This window comes from Haliotis rufescens, unplaced genomic scaffold (assembly GCF_023055435.1).
Source record: "Haliotis rufescens isolate VD_foot unplaced genomic scaffold, xgHalRufe1.0.p SCAF_42, whole genome shotgun sequence".
NCBI lineage: Eukaryota > Metazoa > Mollusca > Gastropoda > Lepetellida > Haliotidae > Haliotis > Haliotis rufescens.
The window spans coordinates 3,544,717-3,571,083 of NW_025964135.1; the positions used below are offsets into that span (position 1 = coordinate 3,544,717).

The 26,367-nt window shown below is 45.3% G+C and overlaps 1 protein-coding gene across 2 annotated transcripts; it reads right to left on the reverse strand.

Moving 5' to 3' along the window:
• Window positions 1–765: 765 nt before the first annotated feature.
• On the reverse strand, window positions 766–25,453 carry LOC124148228 (leukotriene-B4 omega-hydroxylase 3-like). 2 transcript variants are annotated; one of them, XM_048382936.1, is made up of 11 exons: window positions 25,093–25,453; window positions 20,798–20,948; window positions 18,047–18,222; window positions 14,081–14,205; window positions 10,461–10,523; window positions 9,144–9,267; window positions 6,143–6,272; window positions 5,713–5,842; window positions 4,418–4,696; window positions 1,818–1,883; window positions 766–1,242 (listed from the first exon to the last, which is right to left on the reverse strand). In XM_048382936.1, exons 1-11 carry the CDS (start codon window positions 25,270–25,272, stop codon window positions 1,131–1,133), a joined length of 1,536 nt encoding a protein of 511 aa, XP_048238893.1. In that variant the 5' UTR covers window positions 25,273–25,453; the 3' UTR covers window positions 766–1,130. The 2 variants fall into 2 exon arrangements, with proteins under 2 accessions (XP_048238893.1, XP_048238895.1); XM_048382938.1 differs by lacking the exon at window positions 20,798–20,948 and adding an exon at window positions 20,610–20,757 and having other exon boundaries at window positions 25,093–25,452.
• Between the last annotated feature and the right edge of the window lie 914 nt (window positions 25,454–26,367).

The following is a 26,367-nucleotide window of genomic DNA, read 5'->3' on the forward strand; positions in this document are numbered from 1 at the left end:
CCCGTTAGTCGCCTTTTACGACAAGCATAGCCACCTTTTACGGCAAGCATGGGATGCTGAAGACCTATTCTACCCCGGATCTTCACGGGTCTACAACACAGGGACATACCTTGGGAGAAACACCAAGTAATATCATTGAACATATCTTGCATCACATTAACATAACAGGCATATATTATCCGGATCTGTTCATTTAAGGATTGACTGTGTTTTTTGTTTCGGTTCATTGAGGTATGAATCGAAAAATCGATGTGCAAACATTTGTAAGAATCCGCTACGCGAGAAGAAGTGCAACAGTCAGACTGTAACGAACCGGAACAATTATGTCCGGGAGAAGGCGGCTGTTTCAAATGACATGGTCAGTTACCGCCAGATTCAAACATAACTTCCCGGAAAACGAGAAAACCAATTGAGAAAAATGCTAGTTAGAAATGAAACCCGAAGACATGAAAGTTGAACCGAGGCGAGCGGGGAAAAAACAGGCGATCGAGCCTGCACGTTTGCTGTTTCATTCATTCGCGGCCTTCGGTTTCAAAGGGTAGTTTGGACAATAGATATGCATGAAAGTCGCTAAATGTCCTGTGCATGACGATACACGTGAGCAGAAAGGGCATTCTCTCGACTGTAATTTTGGGATTCCCCGACATTCCGCAGTAATAAAAGTAGTGCGCCTCGGTGGGCGTGGCTTAATGTTTTACATTCATTGGGAAATAAATGCAATGACTCGTGACCAATTCAGCTAATCAGAATGCAGGAATTTCAATGAACACAACGAAAATTTAATTTTAATACACTTGAAAGTTCATTCTACACATGTCAACGATTCATTCATAACAATAATACGACCAAACAACTTATAACAGGGAATGTTATTGGATATGACCACCTAAAATAGGTTCTTTGAATATTCAGCACGCACACCGGTTTGTTATTCCGGTTTGTTAATCTGGTGTGTCAAACATCCCCGAGAATCCAGTAAGTTCTCAAAACCGACAAATCTGTTTCAACCACAACAGACAACAAACAAATCCGTTCACAATGTCGGCTCGGGTTTGTAAAGGCTCAATGGCTGCTCACGAACACTCCTTCCCCTCCTCCACCGCACCGCGTCCAGTTTTCTCTGTCCGCCATCACTGACTCCTCTGCCTTAGTTTGGCAAACACCCGGATGCCCGTCATCGACCTCATTACAGCAGCCACTTTCCTCTTGACTGGATAAGCCGAGTCTATCTCCAACCGGTATCTACAACATTTATGAATACATGATATTCTCATAATTTGCATGTCGATTATCTGTACCTTTTCTCCCAAAACAGATTGTCATATCTCCCACTTTTGGATGCGATCGTTCGGCCATAAAGTTTATCTACGTTGCTCTTCTACATCTACAACTCACTACACACTTCCCTCTAAAAAAATAACCTCGTCCAATATATGACGTCATCAAGTTGCGAGCGCATAATGGAATCTCCAAAAATTACGTCACGATAGAACAATGTTTTATTGTGAAATAAACCACACTTCGTTCTTCATGTTTCTATGTGATTTATCGCGTAGATATCCTATATTCCTGTTAATATATATAATAATCGAATCATAACAGGATACAATATAACTACAGACCTATGCGCTTGCTCTATATTTGACACATTTTCTTCACATTTGTTTTTTAATTATACCTAAGTTAGATCAAGCATATTATTGCAAAGCCTCTAGGATAGAGCCTCGGTATTCCTTTCTATTCGGTTTACAATCTGGTCGAGCTATTCCTAGGTATATTCATAAACCTCGGACGTCGTCTAAACTCCACACACATACCTGTGAAGGATGCGCGCAAGCAGAACCTTCTCCTCGTTCATCGCAAAGTGCTGTCCGATGCAGTTTCTGGAATTGACAAATTTCTGTTATGCTTTTGGTGAGAGCTGACTTATAGCACGGAGTCAGGACAAGTCTCCATCACTACATCATGTTCTCCTTCATCTCCCCTCTGACGTCATCCACTAACACACGACCTAACCCTGTCATGCCGCAGCCATATTAACCATTGCTGGGCGGATAGACTTACCATGGAGAACTCACATTGTGTCTGGTAAGGCTAGACTATATCTACAGTCTCCCGGAGATGAGAAGACGTGGTGTGGTGAGTTATTGGTTAAGTTTTTTGTTTGTTGTTTAACCCCATGCCACAGGATATGTCCCTCCTCTACAACCCTCACTTTGAAGTAGAATCAAATTCAACATACATCACGCAAACGCTTCACGGTGCTTGATTGTGCAGTAAATTCTCTATTCTGTAATACCATCCGCACTGTGATTTTAGACAAAGCAGAATTACTGAAAACGACCTCTGAAAATTAGGTTTATCGTATATATCGCTTCTTTTGACATAATTACTGAAGCACTATTCACGGCGTTATGTCGCGTATGTTCTGCATCTCAATATCGGAAATTAAGTTACTCGGAGAACTATTCAAAAATAAAAATTGCATATTCGTGATGACAGGTATCTGTGATTTATAAAATCACCAATGATCACTCTGAATTGTCGCGAATAATACTAGAAGTGTTTAGCAAAATACGCAAACATTAACGCTGAATTGAACTTTCCGCCACATTGGATTGTGTTTACTAAAAAGACATACGAAAGATGCGAAATGAAGCTTATGTGAAAACGAACGCTGTGCTCAGAAAACCTCACTTGTTTGAAATGTAAACAAAGAAAAATTCAGATTTTACACTGTGTAGCATTTTCTCCTATTTTGAGAGATCCATTCGTCTATTTGTTGCATACATTGCTTCATGTGTTTTCGAATATGCATGGGGAATGTATCGTAACAAGACTTCAAAAAGAGATACATTACAACGATTTGATAAACGCAACAGGAATTGTCGAAGTTTCTGGTCTGCGTGACGCCATGACTGACACAACATCAAGCACAACCGGTGGTATTTATCTGCATTTCTAACTAATTACAGGTAAACATAAAGCTGTCAAAGTGTCGGTGCGGCAAAAGGTCTGTTTTTGAACGCACGGCAAAAAGTTGGACAACACTTTGCAGTGTCTGCTCTTCAAACTAATCTTATATTTGCAATTAATTTTTCACCCTAAGATAGGAATTGTAATATTCTACATCACCGCGCAATTTCATAGTAAGAGGCAGATCAAGTGACGCGCAACCGAATTTCTCGCACGACCTTCACTTTTCAGCAGATATGGGTCAGAAAAATAAGTGGTTAACGTCAAATTCCTCACAAAACTCCATCTATATGACAACGGCATGTACTTATTCTAGTGTGCTGGCAGGTGGGTGGTTCGATCCCCTCGCCGCGTTATACTAAAAGACATGAAAGATACCAGTCTGTACACTGGGTAATCCTGTGGTATGGTATCTCAGTTAACTAGCACTATAAGATACAACCGGCATAAGTTCAGACAAGTACAAGCAGCCACACACACCCGTGCATGAAATTATCTTGAACGCGATTTAAACTCCACTTCACATCACCTCATCGCGTCGGGGGGGGGGGGGGGGGGGGGGGGGGGGGGGCGGCGGTCGGGTAGCCTAGTGGTTAAAGCGTTCGCTCGTCACGCCGAAGACCAGGGTTCGATTCCCGACATGGGTACAATGTGTGAAGCCCATTTCTGGTGTTCCCCGCCGTGATATTGCCGAAATATTTATTGCTAAAAGCGGCGTAAAACCATACTCACTGACTCACTCATCGCGTCAGGACTAGACAAACCGGTGATTGGTGTCAGGATGCTACGTCACCGAGCCAGGGCTCCATTCCACAAAGGCATCGTAGCGCAACGCCAGTTGTAAGTCGTACGTCTATGTCAAAGTATGGGAGTCAAAGTAACCTCAGCGCTACGATGGCTTTGAGGAACGGACCCCTGATCGCCCGAGCTGGTTAGTTGCCCCCTACGGCGAAAAGGTTACAGGCGAGACGAACGGCGTCGTATTGGTTAAGTGTACCTAGAGGCGGATCCGGATGCTGGTGTCTGATAGGAGAGGAGATCGGGAGAGGGGGGGGGGGGGGGGGCATCCCCGTACACCGCCATGGGTCCGTCTTTAGATATAGGCTTGGGTTTTGGTGTGGTATTGTATTGAAGGTACGGATTATTTGCTATAACGCGCCTGAGGACATAAGAAGGTCCTCGAAAGTATCGCCCCCAGTGCACAACCAGCAACCCATGCCTGCCGTAAAAGGTAACTATGCTTGTCGTAAGAGACGACTAACGGGATCGGGTGGTCAGTTGATGCATGTCATCGTATCCCAATTGCGTGGATCGATGCTCATGATGTCAATCACCTGATTGTCTGGTCCAGACTCGATTATTTACAGACCGCCGTCATATAGCTGGAATATTGCCGAGTGCGGCGTTAAACAACAAACAAACAAACAAACAACCCACTCACCTGGGACCAGCTGAGAAGGGCACAAAGGCATAGTTGTCCTTGTCCTTCATATTTTCAGGGAAGAAGCGTTCAGGCTTGAACTCCCACGGGTCCTCCCACACTTCCGGGTTGTGGTGGAGGTTGAGGAGGTGCACGGTGCACACGGTGTCCTTGGGGAGGGTGGTGCCGTCGATGGTGGTGGGCTGGGTGAGTTGACGCTGGATGAAGGGGACTGGGCAGTGGAGTCGCATGCCCTCCTTGATGACGCAGGCCAGATAGGACAACTCCGGCAGTTCGCTCCTACAAGTTCCCAGTCTCATTAACATCATTTATTTGTTTGTTGTTTATTAACGCCGCACTCAGCAATATTCCAGGTATATGACGGCGGTCTGTAAATAATCGAGTCTGGAAGAGACAATCCAGTGATTGACATCATGAGCATCGATCCAAGTCAGCGAACCTGATCACCCGATCCCGTTAGTCGCCTCTTACGACAAGTATAGTCGCCTCTTATGCCAAGCATGGGTTGCTGAAGACCAAGGATCTTAGTTCTCGCTACTGCTGTTTGATTGTTTATTGGTAGCGAGAACTAAGATCTGATCTTAGTGAAATTGCACAAGTTCAAGGGAACTCAACAGTTTGAAGTATATTGTTACATGATGGCTGAATTGGGTTTAGGATGCATAAGTCAGATGGTTTATTACAGTGAAACCCCGATGGCCCGACCACGTTAGTCTCATTTCCAGAGGAGGTTTGCTGTGAACATCTACATACTAAAGGACAGCGATCTACGATACGTTAATTTTAAAATATGATGATTCAGACGATTTTTCGGGGGGTTTGGTGCAATCTGAATTAGCGAGTGAGTGAGTATTGTTTTATGCCGCTTAAAGGAATATTACAGCAATATCACGGCGGCGGATAACAGAAATGGGCTTCACACACTGTACCCATGTGGGGAATGGAACCCGGATCTTCGGCGTGATGAGCGAACACACTAACCACTAGGCTCCCCCGCCCCCTGCAATTCGGATTAACGGGTTTCACAGTTCATGGGATTTAAAGAATATTATTATAAATTGTGGAAAAGAGAGTTACGGAACATTCTTGAAATATTCTCCCGAAAGGGTTCTTTGTTCTCTTGTGTGGACTCGACCTGATTCTTCCGCGAGACGAATGAACCCTTCAACCACAAACCCCCATGCTTTCCTCTCAGTACAAAAAGGATGTAGACCGTCTCCAGATTACATACTGTCCAAGGCACGCTCATCAGTTACGCATCGAGACTCTCGAAGCTCTTTTAAACGATTCCTCACCAATCTATAACTTCTGAGTCCTTCCCGTCCAAGATGGCGTCGACTTCCGCCTGCGCCTTGTCCTGAATGTCAGCGTGTGTGGCGAGCGAGTACAGGATCCACGAGATGGCGCTGGCTGTAGTGTCATGGCCTTGAAAAACCCACGTGTTAAGATAAATAATCCGATGACCATATATTTGGGATAACATTATTGTCAAGTCTGCAAACATAAACTATCCTAAAAGGAAAGAATAAAAGATTATTATTCTGTGTTAAAAGATAAGGTATAACAACGAGGGAAGGTAGCTCACCTTCCTTCGATATTTGATAACTGCAATATTATTGAGCAGGTGGGATAACACTGCCTCATCCAGCTAGTAACCCATTCGGATTCTCTCGGCTAGTTCCGCCAACTACTACAGCTTGAGACGAAGTGTCTAGCGACCCTCACCTTCAAACAGAAATGTGTCGACTTCGTTCCTGATCTCCATGGAGGTAAGGCCGTCCCCGGCGTCGTCCCTGGCGGTGAGCAGGACGTCGAGGAAGTCCAGGTATTTCTTATTTGCAGGTCCCTCTCTGTCCTGAAACTCGCAGAAACTGTTTGTGTAATGTTTATAAAAGCGGACACAATCAGTTCACAAAGATAATATAGAGAAATGATTTTAACAACAAAATAGTATTGCTGTCTCACTCTCTTTCAAAACACTTTGACCTCTGTTAAGAACGTGAATGCTGAGTAGTCACCGAGCTGCCTTCAAACTCTAGTGGGACCGCCTCAGTGGTGTAGTGGATAGAGCGTCTGTCCGGAGACCGCCTCCGTGGTGTAGTGGATAGAGCGTCTGTCCGGAGACCGCCTCCGTGGTGTAGTGCATAGAGCGTCTGTCCGGAGACCGCCTCCGTGGTGTAGTGGATAGAGCGTCTGTCCGGAGACCGCCTCCGTGTTGTAGTGGATAGAGCGTCTGTCCGGAGACCGCCTCCGTGGTGTAGTGGATAGAGTGTCTGTCCGGAGACCGCCTCCGTGGTGTAGTGGATAGAGTGTCTGTCCGGAGACCGCCTCCGTGGTGTAGTGGATAGAGCGTCTGTCCGGAGACCGCCTCCGTGGTGTAGTGGATAGAGCGTCTGTCCAGAGACCGCCTCCGTGGTGTAGTGGATAGAGCGTCTGTCCAGAGACCGCCTCCGTGGTGTAGTGGATAGAGCGTCTGTCCGGAGAGTTCGGTGGTTCGATCCCCTGGACGTGTCATACGAAAAGTTGTTTAAGTTGTCATTACCCTGCCTGGCTCTCGGCATTAAGGGCTAAAACAAGGACTGGTCGGCTCGGAGTCAGTATACTGTGTCTGAGTGGGGTATTCATGTTAAACTGTGCCATGGTATCTCAGTGGGTTGGCACTATAAAACCGGCATTAGTCCTAGCAACTGCTTGCGTGCTGCGTCACTTGAAGATTTCCTCCATCCAGTTGTCGGCCATGATATGACTGCTATCCTGGGCCATGTCAAAGTCCACCAAGTAGATGAGGAAGGTAGTGACTCATGGCCAGGTTATTACCTACTGTTTCCACCGTTATCTTTCTCATCCTCAGTAACTTGTTTGCTATCCCGAACCTGTGCTGGTCGTAAGAGGTCACTTCACGGGTGGGGCAGGGTAGGGAGGGGTGGGGTAGGGTAGGGTCTGGCAGGGTAGGGTGGGGTAGGGTGGGGTGGGGCAGGGTAGGGTGGGGCAGGGTAGGGTGGGGTAGGGTTGGGCAGGGTAGGGTAGGATGGGGCAGGGTAGGGTGGGGTAGGGAGGGGTGGGGCAGGGTAGGGTAGGATGGGGCAGGGTAGGGTGGGGTAGGGAGGGGTGGGGCAGGGTAGGGTGGGGTAGGATGGGGCAGGGTAGGGTGGGGTAGGGAGGGGTGGGGCAGGGTGGGGTAGGGTAGGGTGGGGTGGGGTAGGGAGGGGTGGGGTAGGGTGGGGTAGGGTAGGGTGGGGTGGGGTAGGGTGGGGTAGGGTAGGGTGGGGTAGGGTGGGGCAGGGTAGGGTGGGGTAGGGAGGGGTGGGGCAGGGTAGGGTAGGATGGGGCAGGGTAGGGTGGGGTAGGGAGGGGTGGGGCAGGGTGGGGTAGGGTAGGGTGGGGTAGGGTAGGGTAGGGTGGGGTGGGGTAGGGTGGGGCAGGGTAGGGTGGGGTAGGGGGGGGTGGGGCAGGGTAGGGTGGGGTAGGGTAGGGTAGGGTGGGGTAGGGTGGGGCAGGGTAGGGTAGGATAGGATGGGGCAGGGTAGGGTGGGGTAGGGAGGGGTGGGGCAGGGTAGGGTAGGATGGGGCAGGGTAGGGTGGGGTAGGGAGGGGTGGGGCAGGGTAGGGTAGGGTAGGGTAGGGAGGGGTAGGGTAGGGTGGGGTAGGGTAGGGTAGGGTAGGGTAGGGAGGGGTAGGGTAGGGTAGGGTAGGGTAGGGAGGGGTGGGGTAGGGTGGGGTAGGGTAGGGTAGGGTAGGGAGGGGCAGGGTAGGGTAGGGTAGGGTAGGGAGGGGTAGGGTAGGGTGGGGTAGGGTAGGGTAGGGTAGGGTAGGGAGGGGTAGGGTAGGGTAGGGTAGGGAGGGGTAGGGTAGGGAGGGGTAGGGTAGGGAGGGGTAGGGTAGGGTAGGGTAGGGTAGGGAGGGGTGGGGCAGGGTAGGGTAGGGTAGGGAGGGGTGGGGCAGGGTAGGGTAGGGCAGGGTAGGGAGGGGTAGGGTAGGGTGGGGCAGGGTAGGGTAGGGAGGGGTGGGGCAGGGTAGGGTGGGGCAGGGAGGGATGGGGCAGGGTAGGGTGGGGTAGGGTGGGGCAGGGTAGGGTGGGGTAGGATGGGGTAGGATGGGGTAGGGCAGGGTAAGGTGGGGTATGGAAGGGTGGGGTAGGGAGGGGTTGATTGTGTGTCGTTCCCCGACAGTATGGATCGTCCATAATAGGGGGCACGGGTGGCCCAGTCGTCTAAAGCGCCGCGATTCGCTGTGCAGAGTTGCGGCCCTTGGGCACGCCAGAAACCTATGATTGTGGGTTCGAATCCCAGTTCGCCCCGATTATGTTTCTAGGTTTGTCGGCACCATACCCGTGCTCGTGGGTTACACCGAAGTGGTAAACGTCTGAGACCTGCATCACTTCGTGCTTTCCTCCAACATTAGGCTGACACGCCGTGATATAACTGGAATACTGTTAAAAGCGACGTTAAGCCCAACTCACTCACTCGCTCGTCCATAATATCGATCACTGGATTGTCTGATCCAGACTCGATGGTGCCTCCATCGTACAGATGGACTATCGCTGTTTGAGGCGTCAAATAAAGAAACAAAACAGTATTGTAAGTTATAGCACCATGTAGCTTTGCAAAGAACAGAGCCCAGATCAACAAGTTTTTCAACATCGCAGCGCTAATGATAATGCGGCGTGACACGAGACAGAGTTATCCTCCTGTTTATCAAACAATCACAGCGGGATATGAACACTTACCAGGGTCTCGCGTCTCTTCTTGATGAGGTTCTCCGATATGGAGTGGACGAAGTCGCACTGCTGCTTGAACCTGCGACCCATCTTGGTGCAGCTGAAGACGAAGTCGTTGTACAGGAGGGGGTTCCTGCCAGAACAGAAGCCACAGGGCTAGCATGTTAATAGTTACGTGTCTTCGTGGTAACAGTTACGTGTCTTCGTGTTAACAGTTACGTGTCTTCATGTTAACAGTTACGTGTTTTCGTGTTAACAGTTACATGTCTTCGTGTTAACAGTTACATGTCTTCGTGTTAACAGTTACGTGTCTTCGTGTTAACAGTTACGTGTCTTCGTGTTAACAGTTACATGTCCTCATGTTAACACTAACGTGTCCCAATGTTAACAGTTATGTGTCCTCATGTTAATAGTTAAGTGTCCTCATGTTAACAGTTACGTGTCCTCATGTTAACATTTACGTGTCCTCATGATAACAGCTACGTGTCCTCATGTTAACAGTTACGTGTCCTCAATGTCAACAGCTACGTGTCTTCGTGGTAACAGTAACCTGTCCTATTGTTAACAGTTACGTGTCCTCGTGTTAACAGTTACCTGTCCTCATGTTAACAGTTACCTGTCCTCATGTTAACAGTTACGTGTCCTCATGTTAACATTTACGTGTCCTCATGATAACAGCTAGGTGTCCTCATGTTAACAGTTACGTGTCCTCAATGTCAACAGCTACGTGTCTTCGTGGTAACAGTTTCCTGTCCTATTGTTAACAGTTACGTGTCCTCGTGTTAACAGTTTCCTGTCCTCATGTTAACAGTTACCTGTCCTCATGTTAGCAGTTACGTGTCCTCATGTTAACAGTTACGTGTCCTCGTGTTAACAGTAACATGTCCCCGTGGTAACAGTTACGTGTCCTCATGTTAAGTTAAGTGTCCTCATGTTAACAGTTACGTGTCCTCATGTTAACAGTTACCTGTCCTCATGTTAACAGTTACGTGTCCTCGTGTTAACAGTAACATGTCCCCGTGTTAACAGTTATGTGTCCTCATGTTAAGTTAAGTGTCCTCGTGTTAACAGTTACGTGTCCTCATGTTAACAGTTACCTGTCCTCATGTTAACAGTTACGTGTCCTCGTGTTAACAGTTACCTGTCCTCATGTTAACAGTTACGTGTCCTCATGTTAACAGTTACGTGTCCTCATGTTAACAGTTACGTGTCCTCATGTTAATTCACGTGCCTCATGTTAACAGTTACGTGACCTCGTATTAACAGTTATGTTACGTCACAGAAAGTAGTATCAACACAGGATAATTCCTATAACGCATTGCAAACCTTCCTCTTTCGAACCACATCTCCGACAGCTCATTTACGGCGACGACGTATGGATGACTTTCCCTGGAAGCAAAGAAGTAAGATGATAATATCAGCATCCGGTGACGGTAGTATCAGGTGCAAGTTAGTGGTTGTTGTTTCATGCCACAGTCAGCAATGTTTCAGCCTTGAGGACTGGGTCGGACTTCACCAGGCAAACAAGTAGCTGGAACCGTGAGCAGTGACCCCGGACACGGGGACAAGAGGACACACAGTCAGCAAGGTCGAACACTGTGACAACCAGATCCTTGCTAGAGTCGGCTCTCGAGAAGCCGTGACAACAAAGGACCTGTCCATGACAATGTCGGGAAGGAAATGAACTTAAACTAATAGTATGTAGCTGTTTAAGACATAGTTTTGACATACAAGGCAGAACTGATTCACCCCTTACCCATCCAATTGCCCTTTCATCTGTATATTGTCACCATGCACCACCCTTTCATCTGTATATTGTCATATATACAACCCTTTCGTCTGTATATTGTCACCATGCACCACCCTTTCATCTGTATATTGTCACCATGTACCACCCTTTCATCTGTATATTGTCACCATGTACAACCCTTTCGTCTGTATACTGTCACCATGTACAACCCTTTCATCTGTATATTGTCACCATGTACCACCCTTTCGTCTGTATATTGTCACCATGCACCACCCTTTCATCTGTATACTGTCACCATGTACAACCCTTTCATCTGTATATTGTCATGTGTACCACCCTTTCATCTGTATATTGTCCCCATGTACCACCCTTTCATCTGTATATTGTCATGTGTACCACCCTTTCATCTGTATATTGTCACCATGTACAACCCTTTCGTCTGTATATTGTCCCCATGTACCACCCTTTCATCTGTATATTGTCATGTGTACCACCCTTTCATCTGTATGTTGTCCCCATGTACCACCCTTTCCTCTGTATATTGTCACCATGTACCACCCTTTCATCTGTATATTGTCCCCATGTACCACCCTTTCATCTGTATATTGTCCCCATGTACCATCCTTTCATCTGTATATTGTCACCATGTACCATCCTTTCATCTGAATATTGTCCCCATGTACAACCCTTTCATCTGTATATTGTCACCATGTACAACCCTTTCATCTGTATATTGTCATATATACAACCCTTTCATCTGTATATTGTCACCATGTACCATCCTTTCATCTGTATATTGTCATATATACAACCCTTTCGTCTGTATATTGTCACCATGTACCATCCTTTCATCTGTATATTGTCACCATGTACAACCCTTTCATCTGTATATTGTCACCATGTACCACCCTTTCATCTGTATATTGTCATATATACAACCCTTTCATCTGTATATTGTCCCCATGTACCACCCTTTCATCTGTATATTGTCATGTGTACCACCCTTTCATCTGTATATTGTCACCATGTACAACCCTTTCGTCTGTATATTGTCCCCATGTACCACCCTTTCATCTGTATATTGTCATGTGTACCACCCTTTCATCTGTATATTGTCACCATGTACCACCCTTTCATCTGTATATTGTCACCTTATACCACCCTTTCATCTGTATATTGTCCCCATGTACCACCCTTTCATCTGTATATTGTCCCCATGTACCATCCTTTCATCTGTATATTGTCACCATGTACCATCCTTTCATCTGAATATTGACCCCATGTACAACCCTTTCATCTGTATATTGTCACCATGTACAACCCTTTCATCTGTATATTGTCATATATACAACCCTTTCATCTGTATATTGTCACCATGTACCATCCTTTCATCTGTATATTGTCATATATACAACCCTTTCGTCTGTATATTGTCACCATGTACCATCCTTTCATCTGTATATTGTCACCATGTACAACCCTTTCATCTGTATATTGTCACCATGTACCACCCTTTCATCTGTATATTGTCATATATACAACCCTTTCATCTGTATATTGTCCCCATGTACCACCCTTTCATCTGTATATTGTCATGTGTACCACCCTTTCATCTGTATATTGTCCCCATGTACCATCCTTTCATCTGTATATTGTCACCATGTACCATCCTTTCATCTGAATATTGTCCCCATGTACCATCCTTTCATCTGTATACTGTCACCATGTACCATCCTTTCATCTGTATATTGTCACCATGTACAACCCTTTCATCTGTATATTGTCACCATGTACCACCCTTTCATCTGTATATTGTCATATGTACCACCCTTTCATCTGTATATTGTCAACATGTACCACCCTTTCATCTGTATATTGTCCCCATGTACCACCCTTTCCTCTGTATATTGTCACCATGCACCACCCTTTCATCTGTATATTGTCACCATGTACCACCCGTTCATCTGTATATTGTCACCATGTACCACCCTTTCATCTGTATATTGTCACCATGTACCACCCTTTCATCTGTATATTGTCATATGTACCACCCTTTCATCTGTATATTGTCACCATGTACCACCCTTTTATCTGTATATTGTCATATATACAACCCTTTCATCTGTATATTGTCAACATGTACCACCCTTTCATCTGTATATTGTCACCATGTACCACCCTTTCATCTGTATATTGTCACCATGTACCACCCTTTCATCTGTATATTGTCATATATACAACCCTTTCCTCTGTATCTTGTCACCATGTACCACCCTTTCATCTGTATATTGTCACCATGTACCACCCTTTCATCTGTATATTGTCACCATGTACCACCCTTTCATCTGTATATTGTCACCATGTACCACCCTTTCATCTGTATCTTGTCACCATGTACCACCCTTTCATCTGTATATTGTCACCATGCACCACCCTTTCATCTGTATATTGTCACCATGTACCACCCTTTCATCTGTATATTGTCACCATGTACCACCCTTTCATCTGTATATTGTCCCCATGTACCACCCTTTCATCTGTATATTGTCAACATGTACCACCCTTTCGTCTGTATATTGTCACCATGTACAACCCTTTCATCTGTATACTGTCACCATGCACCACCCTTTCATCTGTATATTGTCATATATACAACCCTTTCGTCTGTATATTGTCACCATGTAACACCCTTTCATCTGTATATTGTCATATATACAACCATTTCGTCTGTATATTGTCCCCATGTACCACCCTTTTATCTGTATATTGTCACCATGTACCACCCTTTCATCTGTATATTGTCACCATGTACCACCCTTTCATCTGTATATTGTCATATATACAACCCTTTCATCTGTATCTTGTCACCATGTACCACCCTTTCATCTGTATATTGTCATATATACAACCCTTTCGTCTGTATATTGTCACCATGTACCACCCTTTCATCTGTATATTGTCACCATGTACCACCCTTTCATCTGTATATTGTCATATGTACCACCCTTTCATCTGTATATTGTCAACATGTACCACCCTTTCATCTGTTTATTGTCACCATGTACCACCCTTTCGTCTGTATATTGTCATATATACAACCCTTTTTATCTGTATATTGTCACCATGTACAACCCTTTCGTCTGTATATTGTCACCATGTACCACCCTTTCCTCTGTATATTGTCATATGTACCCACCCTTTCATCTGTATATTGTCGTCGAATGACATGGCACATTTCAGGATGACGTCCAACGTGCAGAGACTGATATGGCCGAACACCTCAAAACTCTCGCCCTTCTCCTCGTAACGCGCTATTTTCCCCTGCAAATAAGAAAAGCTTCACTTAATTATACATGTCTACTCAACAACATTCAATGATAACACGGAACTGCAGCTGAGAAAAAAAGGTATGCTAAAAGGGAAACACGTGGCTGGTGGGGGCAGATAGGTTGGTTTGTTTGTTTGTTTGTTTGTTGTTTAACGCCGCCACTATAGCTGTCTAATAAGTAGCGTGAAGAAATGTTTCATTATACATTTGGATATGATAATATACAAAATCGACTTTTAAAAAATCATTGAAAGCTACGTGAGCGCTGTTGGAAGAGAAAGAATAGACGCTGGTCAAGTAACAAAAGTGGCGCACTGCGAAAAGATCAATCTCGATTGACGAGTCAAATGAGAAATTTATAGTTTATAACGAAACATTTTCGAGAGAATAACAAACGGCGAGAAGCGACATTTACTCCATAACTGACCATGTGTCATTATTTTGCCTTGTCAATGTGGAACTAACTTAAAACGGACGTCAACAGTTTGTGTACGGGCTAGACACTCGCGATAAAGGGAGACAATTTGAAGGGTTGGTTGTTGGATGGTTGGTTTGTTGTTTAACACCGCACACAGTAATATTCCAGCTTTTTTGCGGCGGTCTGTAAATAATCGAGTCTGGACCAGACAATCTAGTGATTGATATGAAGGAAGGTAACTCTTGTATGACAATAGTTCAGTCAAAGTGTTATGTTCATTGCAGTAATATCAAGTGTTATGTTCACTTCAATAAAAAATATCACTTTCCTCAACTTCAGAAAACTCAGTCTTTCACGCTGAAGAATATACTAAATCCTGCACTCCTTCACTGACATTAAATCCTATAATCCATCACCAGCATTAGAACCTTTACTTATCACCAGCGCTACATCTATACGTCCTCACCAGCACTACATCTATACTCCATCACCAGCACTACATCTGTACGTCCTCACCAGCACTACATCTATACGTCCTCACCAGCACTACATCTATACTCCATCACCAGCACTACATCTATACTCCATCACCAGCACTACACCTGTACGTCCTCACCAGCACTACATCTATACGTCCTCACCAGCACTACAACTGTACTTCCTCACCAGCACTACATCTATACGTCCTCACCAGCACTACATATGTACTTCCTCACCAGCACTACATCTATACGTCCTCACCAGCACTACATCTGTACGTCCCCACCAGCACTACATCTATACGTCCTCACCAGCACTACATCTATACGTCCTCACAAGCACTACAGCTATACGTCCTCACCAGCACTACATCTGTACGTCCTTACCAGCACTACATCTATACGTCCTCACCAGCACTACATCTATACGTCCCCACCAGCACTACATCTATACGTCCCCACCAGCACTACATCTATACGTCCTCACCAGCACTACATCTGTACGTCCTTACCAGCACTACATCTATACGTCCTTACCAGCACTACATCTATACGTCCTCACCAGCACTACATCTATGCTCCATCACCAGCACTACATCTATACGTCCTCACCAGCACTACATCTATACTCCATCACCAGCACTACATCTATATGTCCTCACCAGCACTACATCTATACGTCCTCACCAGCACTACATCTGTACGTCCTCACCAGCACTTCATCTATACGTCCTCACCAGTACTACATCTATACGTCCTCACCAGCACTACATCTATACTCCATCACCAGCACTACATCTATACGTCCTCACCAGCACTACATCTATATGTCCTCACCAGCACTACATCTATACGTCCTCACCAGCACTACATCTATACGTCCTCACCAGCACTACATCTATACGTCCTCACCAGCACTACATCTATACGTCCTCACCAGCACTACATCTGTACTTCCTCACCAGCACTACATCTATACGTCCTCACCAGCACTACATCTGTACGTCCTCACCAGCACTTCATCTATACGTCCTCACCAGTACTACATCTATACTCCATCACCAGCACTACATCTATACGTCCTCACCAGCACTACATCTATACGTCCTCACCAGCACTACATCTATACGTCCTCACCAGCACTACATCTATACGTCCTCACCAGCGCTACATCTATACGTCCTCACCAGCACTACATCTATACGTCCTCATCAGCACTACATCTATACTCCATCACCAGCACTACATCTATACGTCCTCACCAGCACTACATCTATACGTCCTTACCAGCACTACATCTATACGTCCTCACCAGCACTACATCTATACTCCATCACCAGCACTACATCTATACGTCCTCATCAGCACTACATCTATACTCCATCACCAGCACTACATCTATACGTCCTCACCAGCACTACATCTATATGTCCTCACCAGCACTACATCTATACGCCCTCACCAGCACTACATCTATACGTCCTCACCAGCACTACATCTATACGTCCTCACCAGCACTACATCTATACGTCCTCACCAGTACTACATCTATACTCCATCACCAGCACTACATCTATACGTCCTCACCAGCACTTCATCTATACGTCCTCACCAGTACTACATCTATACTCCATCACCAGCACTACATCTATACGTCCTCACCAGCACTACATCTATACGTCCTCACCAGTACTACATCTATACGTCCTCACCAGCACTACATCTATACGTCCTCACCAGCACTTCATCTATACGTCCTCACCAGCACTACATTTATACGTCCTCACCAGCACTACATCTATACGTCCTCACCAGCACTACATCTATACGTCCTCACCAGTACTACATCTATACTCCATCACCAGCACTACATCTATACGTCCTCACCAGCACTTCATCTATACGTCCTCACCAGCACTACATCTATACGTCCTTACCAGCACTACATCTATACTCCATCACCAGCACTACATCTATACGTCCTCACCAGCACTACATCTATACGTCCTCACCAGCACTACATCTATACTCCATCACCAGCACTACATCTATACTCCATCACCAGCACTACATCTATACTCATTCACCAGAACTACATCAATACTCCATCACCAGCACTACATCTATACGTCCTCACCAGAACTTCATCTATACTCCATCACCAGCACTACATCTATACTCCATCACCAGCACTACATCTATACTCCATCACCAGCACTACATCTATACTCCATCACCAGCACTACATCTATACTCCATCACCAGCACTACATCTATACGCCCTCACCAGCACTACATCTATACGTCCTCACCAGCACTACATCTATACGTCCTCACCAGCACTACAGCTATACTCCATCACCAGTACTACATCTATACGTCCTCACCAGCACTACATCTATACGTCCTCACCAGCACTACATCTATACGTCCTCACCAGCACTACATCTATACGTTCTCTCCAGAACTACACCTATACGTCCTCACCAGCACTACATCTATACGTCCTCACCAGCACTACATCTATACGTTCTCTCCAGAACTACATCTATACGTCCTCACCAGCACTACACCTATACGTCCTCACCAGCACTACATCTATACGTCCTCACCAGCACTACACCTATACGTCCTCACCAGCACTACATCTATACGTCCTCACCAGCACTACATCTATACGTTCTCTCCAGAACTACACCTATACGTCCTCACCAGCACTACATCTATACGTCCTCACCAGCACTACATCTATACGTCCTCACCAGCACTACATCTGTACTTCATCACCAGCACTACATTTATACGTCCTCACCAGCACTACATCTATACGTCCTCACCAGCACTACATCTATACGTCCTCACCAGTACTACATCTATACGTCCTCTCCAGCACTACATCTGTACGTCCTCACCAGCACTACATCTATACGTCCTCACCAGCAATATGTCCGCCGCTTTGTTGTACACCTCCATGTATGGCTTGAGGATGTCGAAGTGGAAGGCTGGGGTCAGCAGCCTCCTGGAACGCGCCCAGCGCTGACCACTGGCTATCAGCAACCCTTCCCCAAGCCAGGGCACTGCAAACTGGTAGGCTCCGGCCATAGGCTTGGGTTCTGGAAATACCATTGAAATCTGTGTACCCGTTCCACGATAATGTGAGTTACGTGTCTCTTGTAGGGTGTAAGGGTTTGTTCGAGCTGTTTGTTTTTGTTGTTTAACGCCGCACTCAGCAATATTCCAGCTGCATGACGGCGGGTTACAAATAATCGACTGTGGACCCGACAATCAAGTGATTGACATCATGAGCATGTACGAGGTGAATGGCTCGAAGATCACGACACTGAAGGTTCCATTCGTCACCACTCGCCCACTTCCGTAACCTGCTATTCGGCTTGTCCCGGAATAACACGAGTTGGTCACGAATGTGAAGGTTCATCAGTCAAAAAAACGGGGTGTATACGAACGTTCAATCCCGTGTGACACATGTAATGAATTTATCCTTACGGGTTCACAAGTGACAAGAAATATAGTTTCTTTGATATGTTTGTGTGTGACAACAGGATTTAGCTTGTGACTGCCATTGGACTTTCAGTATGACAACTTGAAGTGCAAACAGGATCAATTCTGACGTGACAAGCAAGTGACGTCATCATGTCCGTAAAGGTCGGTCAAGCGACTCGTATGTGTTTATATAAGACAGCAACGCGACAAATCGCTATAAAGAACAATGAAGAACGAAGCGTGGTTTATTTCACGATAAAACATTGTTCCATCATGACGTCATTTCTGGAGATTCGAATATGCGTTCGCAACTTGATGACGTCACATATTGGACGACGTTATTTTTTAGGGGGAAGTGTCAAGTGAGTTGTTCCCCATAGATGTAGCTGGGCAACGTAGATAAATGCAGTGGCCGAACGAAAGCTTCAAAAGTGAGAGAGATATGACAATCGCCACGGGTGAAAAGGTACAGACAATCAACGTGAAAATTGTGAGGATATCCGGGAAATACCAAACTTTACCCCCCTGTTCATTAAATGGACATTGCCGCGTCGGATTCTATTCAGGGAGTCATCATTATATAAATACGGGTAAATGTTTTTATTTACATTTTTAAAGAGGCTCTACATAATGTTGATATCTCTTATAAGAAAAACACGACTCGTAGTAGTTGTTCTTCGTACTATAAATCACATGCGCCCCTCATGGTTTATTCTCTCTGCAGTGTTTTCTTGTACGATAAACAACTTTTACTCGTCATTTATTTCTTAAATAGGTATTGGGAGACAAGGTACAGATAGTCGACGTGAAGATTGTGAAAATATCCGGGAAAGACCAAACGTAACCCCCCTGTTAATAAAATGGACTTGTCCGACTTGCCGAGGTCGGACTATAATCAGGGAATCGTCATTATTTAAATACGGGTAAATATTTTTAAAGCGTGTACATTTTATTAACGCCCTATTATGAGGCTGTACACAATGTTAGTATCTTATATAAGAAATATACGACGAGTGGGAGTTGTTTATCGTACAAAAAAACACCGCAGGGTGAATAAACCATGAGGGGCGCAGCGTTTTATTGAACGATAAACAACTCCCACAAATGACGTCATGATAGAACAATGTTTTATCTCCTAAATAAACCACGCTTCGCTCTTCATTGTTCTTGCGATTTATCGCGTAGCTATCTTATATTGAGCGATAAACAACTTACACTCGTCATTTATTTCTTAAATATAAGGGCGGTCGGGTAGCCTTGTGGTTAAAGCGTTCGCTCGTCACGCCGAAGACCCGGGTTCGATTCCGACATGGGTACAATGTGTGAAGCCCATTTCTGGTGTCCCCGCCGTGATATTGCTGGAATATTGCTAAAAGCGGCGTAAAACCGTACTCACTCACGCACTCTTAAATATAAGACACTCGCCAATCAGAAGGCCAGATTCTTCAACGAATAACGATAATTGTATATATCTGCTATAGTCTGTACGTGTTATGGTACAGCAGGTTTCTATACATACTTGCTTGGACACCTAGGTATGAACGTCCATTAACTATGTGAATTTTGGGTGTGTGGGGCCCCACCTAATAATGACCGATACCAATACACGTTGGAGTGTTTGTATTTAATTAGGTTGCTGAAGAGAACATGTTCAAACATCATCCGTCCATGTGCTTGTTGAATGTCATCATGTTTAATCAGTACCGAAGAGCGATTACAACCCCCCCCCCCCCCCCCCCCCACACACACACACACACGCTCACACTCACTCACACACACACACACACACACACACACACACACACACACTACACACACACACACTACACACACACACACACACACACACACACACACACACACTCACACTCACACACTCTCTCTCTCTCACACACACACACACACACACACACACACACACACACACACACACACACACACACACACACACACACACACACACACACACCGCCCCGTATAAGGCAGCGTCCCATCTAACCTGAGGTCTTCAGCAACTCTTTGACAAGGTCTGGGTGATGAAGAGTCACAACAGGCCTGAATGGACCAGCCCATATTCGGAAGAAACGTGGATGCTTCAGCATCAACCCATTGATGTACTTCATCCGCTCCTCGGTGTCTCTGGAAAGCTAAGGGGGAAATGGGGAGCGTTACACCACGAGAACTAACCTGATGTTTTTAGAAGGAGCTTTACTGAATCGGGGTGACAGCACATTATGAGAGGTCTAAACGCTCCTTGCCACAGCCTATAGAAGTACTTGTGTTTCCTCATCAAACCATCCATGTACTCCATCCGCACCTCTGTCGCCTTGCCCCTCACCTTAACACAAAGCCCTTGTTAGTAGTGAGTGAGTGAGTGAGTGAGTGAGTGAGTGAGTTGGGGTCAACGCCGCTTTCAACGGTGTTTCAGTTATACCAGTGTGGCGGCATAACGTGCGGGGAAAGTCGAAATTAACGCATGTGGTAGACATTTACTACTGTTGTGAAATTCTTAAACAAAGGTATGGAGATGAAACTTAAAATCAGCAAATCCTGACTCGACAAAGGGAGATAATTGTGCACAGGGAATTACGGATTATATAATGACTGGACTACTGTCACCCCTGTCAGTACGTGTGAGTTAGTAGGGGAGGGTCAGTATGCGTGAGGGTTAGTAAGTGGGGGTTATTACGTGTGAGTTAGGCTGGGGTTAGTAGGTATGGGTAAATAAGCATGGGTTCATAAATCAGGTGGCACAGTAGGTGTGGGTATGTCGGCTAGGGTTAGTTAGCGTGGGTTAGTAGGTGCGAGTTAGTAAGCGTAGATCAGGAGGTATGGGTCAGAAGGTCTGGACCCATGAAGATCTGGGGTAGAATAGGTCTCCAGCAACCCATTCTTGGAAAGGGTGACTATGCTTGTCGTAAGAGGCGACTAACGGGATCGGGTGGTCACGCTCCCTGAAATTTGTTGATGCATGTCATCGCATCCTCATGGTATCAATCACTGGATTGTCTGGTCCAGACTCGATTGTTTACAGACTGCCTTCATACAGCTGGAATATTGCTGAGTGAAAAATAGAAGTTCCCTAATGATGAAAACAAAGAAGCCGAATTGTTTTTGAAATCTGACATCTGATTGGCTCAAGAAATCACACATCCTTGGGTCAAAGTTCGCTCAGGGTTCAGCTGACGCGACCTTCTATATATGGAGGTGAGGTGAAATGGGGTTTCACGTCGCGTCCAAGATTATTGCACTTCCGGACTGATGCCGATTTATGGTGCTAGCTCACTGAGATACCATGCCGCAGTTTAACATGAATACCCCACTCAGACACAGTATACTGACTCCGAGCCGACCAGTCCTTGTTTTAGCCCCTTAATGCCGAGCGCCAGACAGGGTAACAACAAGTACCATTTTTTAACGTCTTTTGGTATGACGCGGCCGGGGATCGAACCCCGGGCCTTCCGCTCTCCGGGCGGACGCTCTACCACTAGACCACGGAGGCGGTCTTCTATATATGGAAGTGTCGTCAGATCTTCACGCACAGCATCGCATTGAAGTAAAGATCTGATGAAGGCAATGACTGATTAGTCACACATGATGTACGATGGTGATTTCAGATGATATTGACATCATGGTAAGTGTTGTGATCAATGTGTGGTCGGGAAGGACTGGGTATATACTATGAGTGGACAGGGCGCCATATTCCCGTGCGTATCAACAGTTCGTACTTCATATACTAGAGTAGTTGAAAAGTCATTCTTAAGCTAAAATGTTTAGTATGCAGTTGATTGCACATCTAGTACAATAATGATGAATATATGCTGGATGACTCGGGATACAGCTGTAGCTTCTGTTTGTTTGTTTGTTTATTTGTTTTTAGGCCGCACTCAGCACTTTTCCAAATATATGACGGCGGTCTGTAAATAATCAAGTCTGAACCAGACAATCCAGTGAGTAACATCATGAGCATCGATCCGCGCAATTGGGATACGATGACCTGCATCAACCAAGTCAGCGATCCTGACCACCCGATCCCGTTAGTTGCCTCTTATGACAAGCATAGTCACCTCTTAAGACATGCATGGGTTGCTTAAGACCTGTTCTACCCCGGATCTTCACGAGTCTTGAGCTTCAAGTTGATGAGGGGCGGTTTGGTAGCCTTGTGGTTAAAGCGTTCGCTCGTCACGCCGAAGACCCGAGTTCGAATCCCGACATGGGTACAATGTGTGAAGCCCATTTCTGGTTTCCCCCGCCGTGATATTGCTTGAATATTGCTAAAAGCGGCGTAAAACCAAACCCACTGACTCACTCAAGTTGACGACTCCCGACCACATTACTGCCGTGAGACACACGGGGTGATGTGAGAAGCTACTGTGCAGAAGACATGTTTTAGGTTTACTATAGTTTTGAATTTTGAAGAGACGATTTCTAGGTCTCTCGACTGGATTGAGAACGAATCCGACATGAGCTTTCTAATGTCTCCTGTACATTGTGACCTGGAATATTATGAAACATCTTCGTTATTATGCATACACAGCGTCATCAGGTCACATTGTTTCGGGGCTACTTCTTGTCCTTTCAGGGGCGGTGGGGTAGCCTAGTGGTTAAAGCGTTCGCTCGTCACGCCGAAGGCCTGGGTTCGATTCCCCAGATGGGTACAATGTGTGAAGCCCATTTCTAGGGTCCCCTGCCGTGATATTGCTGGAAAATTGCTAAAAGAGGCGTAAATCCATACTCACTCACTCACTGTCAAACTACAGTGTTCATAACTACTGATTATCATGTTTTCACGTTTTTCAGTTGGACAAGAATTATGAAGCAATATGAAGCAAAAAAATGTATCTTGAAATAAATATTGCCAAAAGCGGCGTAGAACCTTACTACCTCACTCACTCGTGCCCTTTCAACAGGACAAAAGTTTTCAGGGCTACATATTGCATCTTCATCAGGTGACTGACGAGGGGCAAGCAGTATCCCTGACACGTGGAGCATGTACATTAAAAGTGTTGTCGATGGCTTTCCTGGGCATAATTATATCGAATTTCTCAATGAATACAAAGACTCGTCTCCTGTGCAATTTACAAAAAAAAGAAAGATTGAAACATGACCTGTATATTTTAAATGACGCAGATGAGTTCAGGACGAGCAACAGCAATAGTTTGGAAATAAAGCTCGGTTTGGCATCGTAGTACATACTGCGGACATGGTCCAGAATAATAGGTTTAGAAATTTGTATAACAACACATTTGTAGACACAACAAAACTTATTCAACAGATTTATACCATTCTAAAATCATATCTACTCGAAATTCGCTTTGTATATTTAGTATTCGGTAATGAATTAGTTGGCCTTTTTTTACACTTACATACACTCTTTCGGGAAACATAAGTTGTTATTATTATTATAAACATTTATTATTCATAATTTTTTGGAATATATTTTTTTCCGATCTTTTTATATTAAAATTGTAGTAGCAAACCTTCTCTTCTCTCTGCGCATGCTCAGTACTTTTAATCACGTGCGAGGTAAGACGGCGATAAGGTCACGTGTACGCACGTGTCTGCGAACGAGTTCAAGTTAAACAGAACGTCTCCTCTTATCGCATACCATACACTGCGTGCTTGTGTGGCAGACCCAGTTTCTCTACAAGTATACTGTACTACCAAACTCGCGTTCTGTATACTACACTATAATATTGGATGGTGATACTGTTTTGTTTGTTTATTGTTTATAATTAACGCCGCACTCAGCAATATTCCAGCGGTCTGTAAATAATCGAGTCTGAACAAGACAATCCAGTGACTGACATCATGAGCATCGATCCGCGCAATTGGGATACGATGACATGCATCAACCAAATCAGCGAGCCTTACCACTCGATCCTGTTAGTCGCCTCTTACTACAAGCATAGTCGGCAAGAATGGGATACTGAAGACCTATTCACCCCGGAGCTTGATGGAGATACCGAAATATGTCATATAGATACATATTACACGTTATTTTTGGGGTCGCTTTTAGGAATTTCCCACCAATACCACGGCGGGGGACACCAAAAAGGGACACCCAAGTTAGGAATCGAACCAGGACCTTCGGCGTGACGAGTGAACGATGTACCTACTTTGCTATCCTAACCCCTAAAAAACAAGTAACAAAGGTTCGAGTTAGGAAGGATCCGATGTGCATATATCAGTGTGTGTGACGACAGTTCTCCTTAACAGGATAACAAAATGAAACCACGTCTTATTTAAATTGTACTAAGTCACACTCAATCTGACCTTAAATACATGTCCCTGACCCAGATCACTGACCGATTTCTTAAAACACAGTCGTTGAAATGACGAGAGGGTATTATCAACAACGAGTTACCAACTCGGTCAAATGCATAAACCCTGTGAAGTAGAGATTCTCTAATATGAGGCATGAAATTTAATGGTTCCTTTAAAATCGTCTTTGAACAGAACCATGAATATATGGGACAAACCTTATGCAAATTTCCCCATATCCAATGGAAGTCGGGCTCGCCGGGTAGACTGTTGTAAAACTTGAACATTCTTCGGTATCTTATAATCCCCTGCATGAGTCTCATCATGCCTAGAATTGCAAGAAGCAGGCTTGCCCCGCGCCATCGAGACAGCGAGCGGACGTAGGAGTAGACACCCATAGCTTAGCAGGTGCTCGTTGACAATGTCCTTCCTGAACGCCAACAGCGTGAACGACTGTCAGACGTCCTAGTGGGTGTACGTGATCTCGATCAGATACGTTCAAAGTCCAGTTATCCTGATAACTTTCTATCACCCGCTTACAATTCACCACTTTCACGCGCAGGTGTGATACGGTGTTGTTCTAAGGGAGCTAACTCCCTTCGTTGACGACATGTATATACACATTGGAGCATATCATTGTAATTCGTGAGCTAATCATTTTTATAGGGCGATATTCTGTTTGATACAAACTTTAATAATTGGGATAATTCCGTATAGTGATACAACGAACGTTCCACAATGAGTAGTGATGCGAGGGTCGTAACAGATTAATGTGAAAGTACTGGGGTTATATGATCCTCTGAGCACTAGTGAGTGAGTATGGTTTTACGCCGCTTTTAGCATCATTCCAGCAATATCACGGCGAGGGACACCAGAAATGGGCTTCACACATTGTACCCATGTCGGGAATCGAACAGGGGTCTTCGGTGTGACGAACCACTAGGCTACCCCACCACCCCCTCTAGGTACATTGGAGCATGTAAATAATAATTGGTCAGGGCCAGGCAAACCAGTGGTTGAAAGTATGAGCAACAAAGATCAATTTTATTTGTTTGTTGTTTAACACCGCACTCAGCAATAGTCCAGCTACATGACGGCGGTCTGTAAATAATCAAGCTGGGATATGATAAGATGCATCCATTAAGTCAGTGAAACTGACCATCCGATCCCGTTATACGCCTCTTACAATAACCATGGGTTGCTGATGACCTACAGAGGTACGTACATCCATACAAAAAAATCAATGTTTTCTGGGCCCAATGATAAACTCCAACATTCGGACCACCAAGGGTAGTCACTTAAATGACAAGCATGGTGTACATATGATGACAATGCCAACACTCCCCCAATCATCTTCGCGGGGCAACTGAATTAACTGACTTTAAAAGTCCAGTTTCCACCCTTGCCGAACTAGGCTGGAATTCCTGGGCTTGATCGATCGAAGCGCCGCCACTGGCTATTACGAGTGATGTCCCTGCTATGCCTCTCCTTTG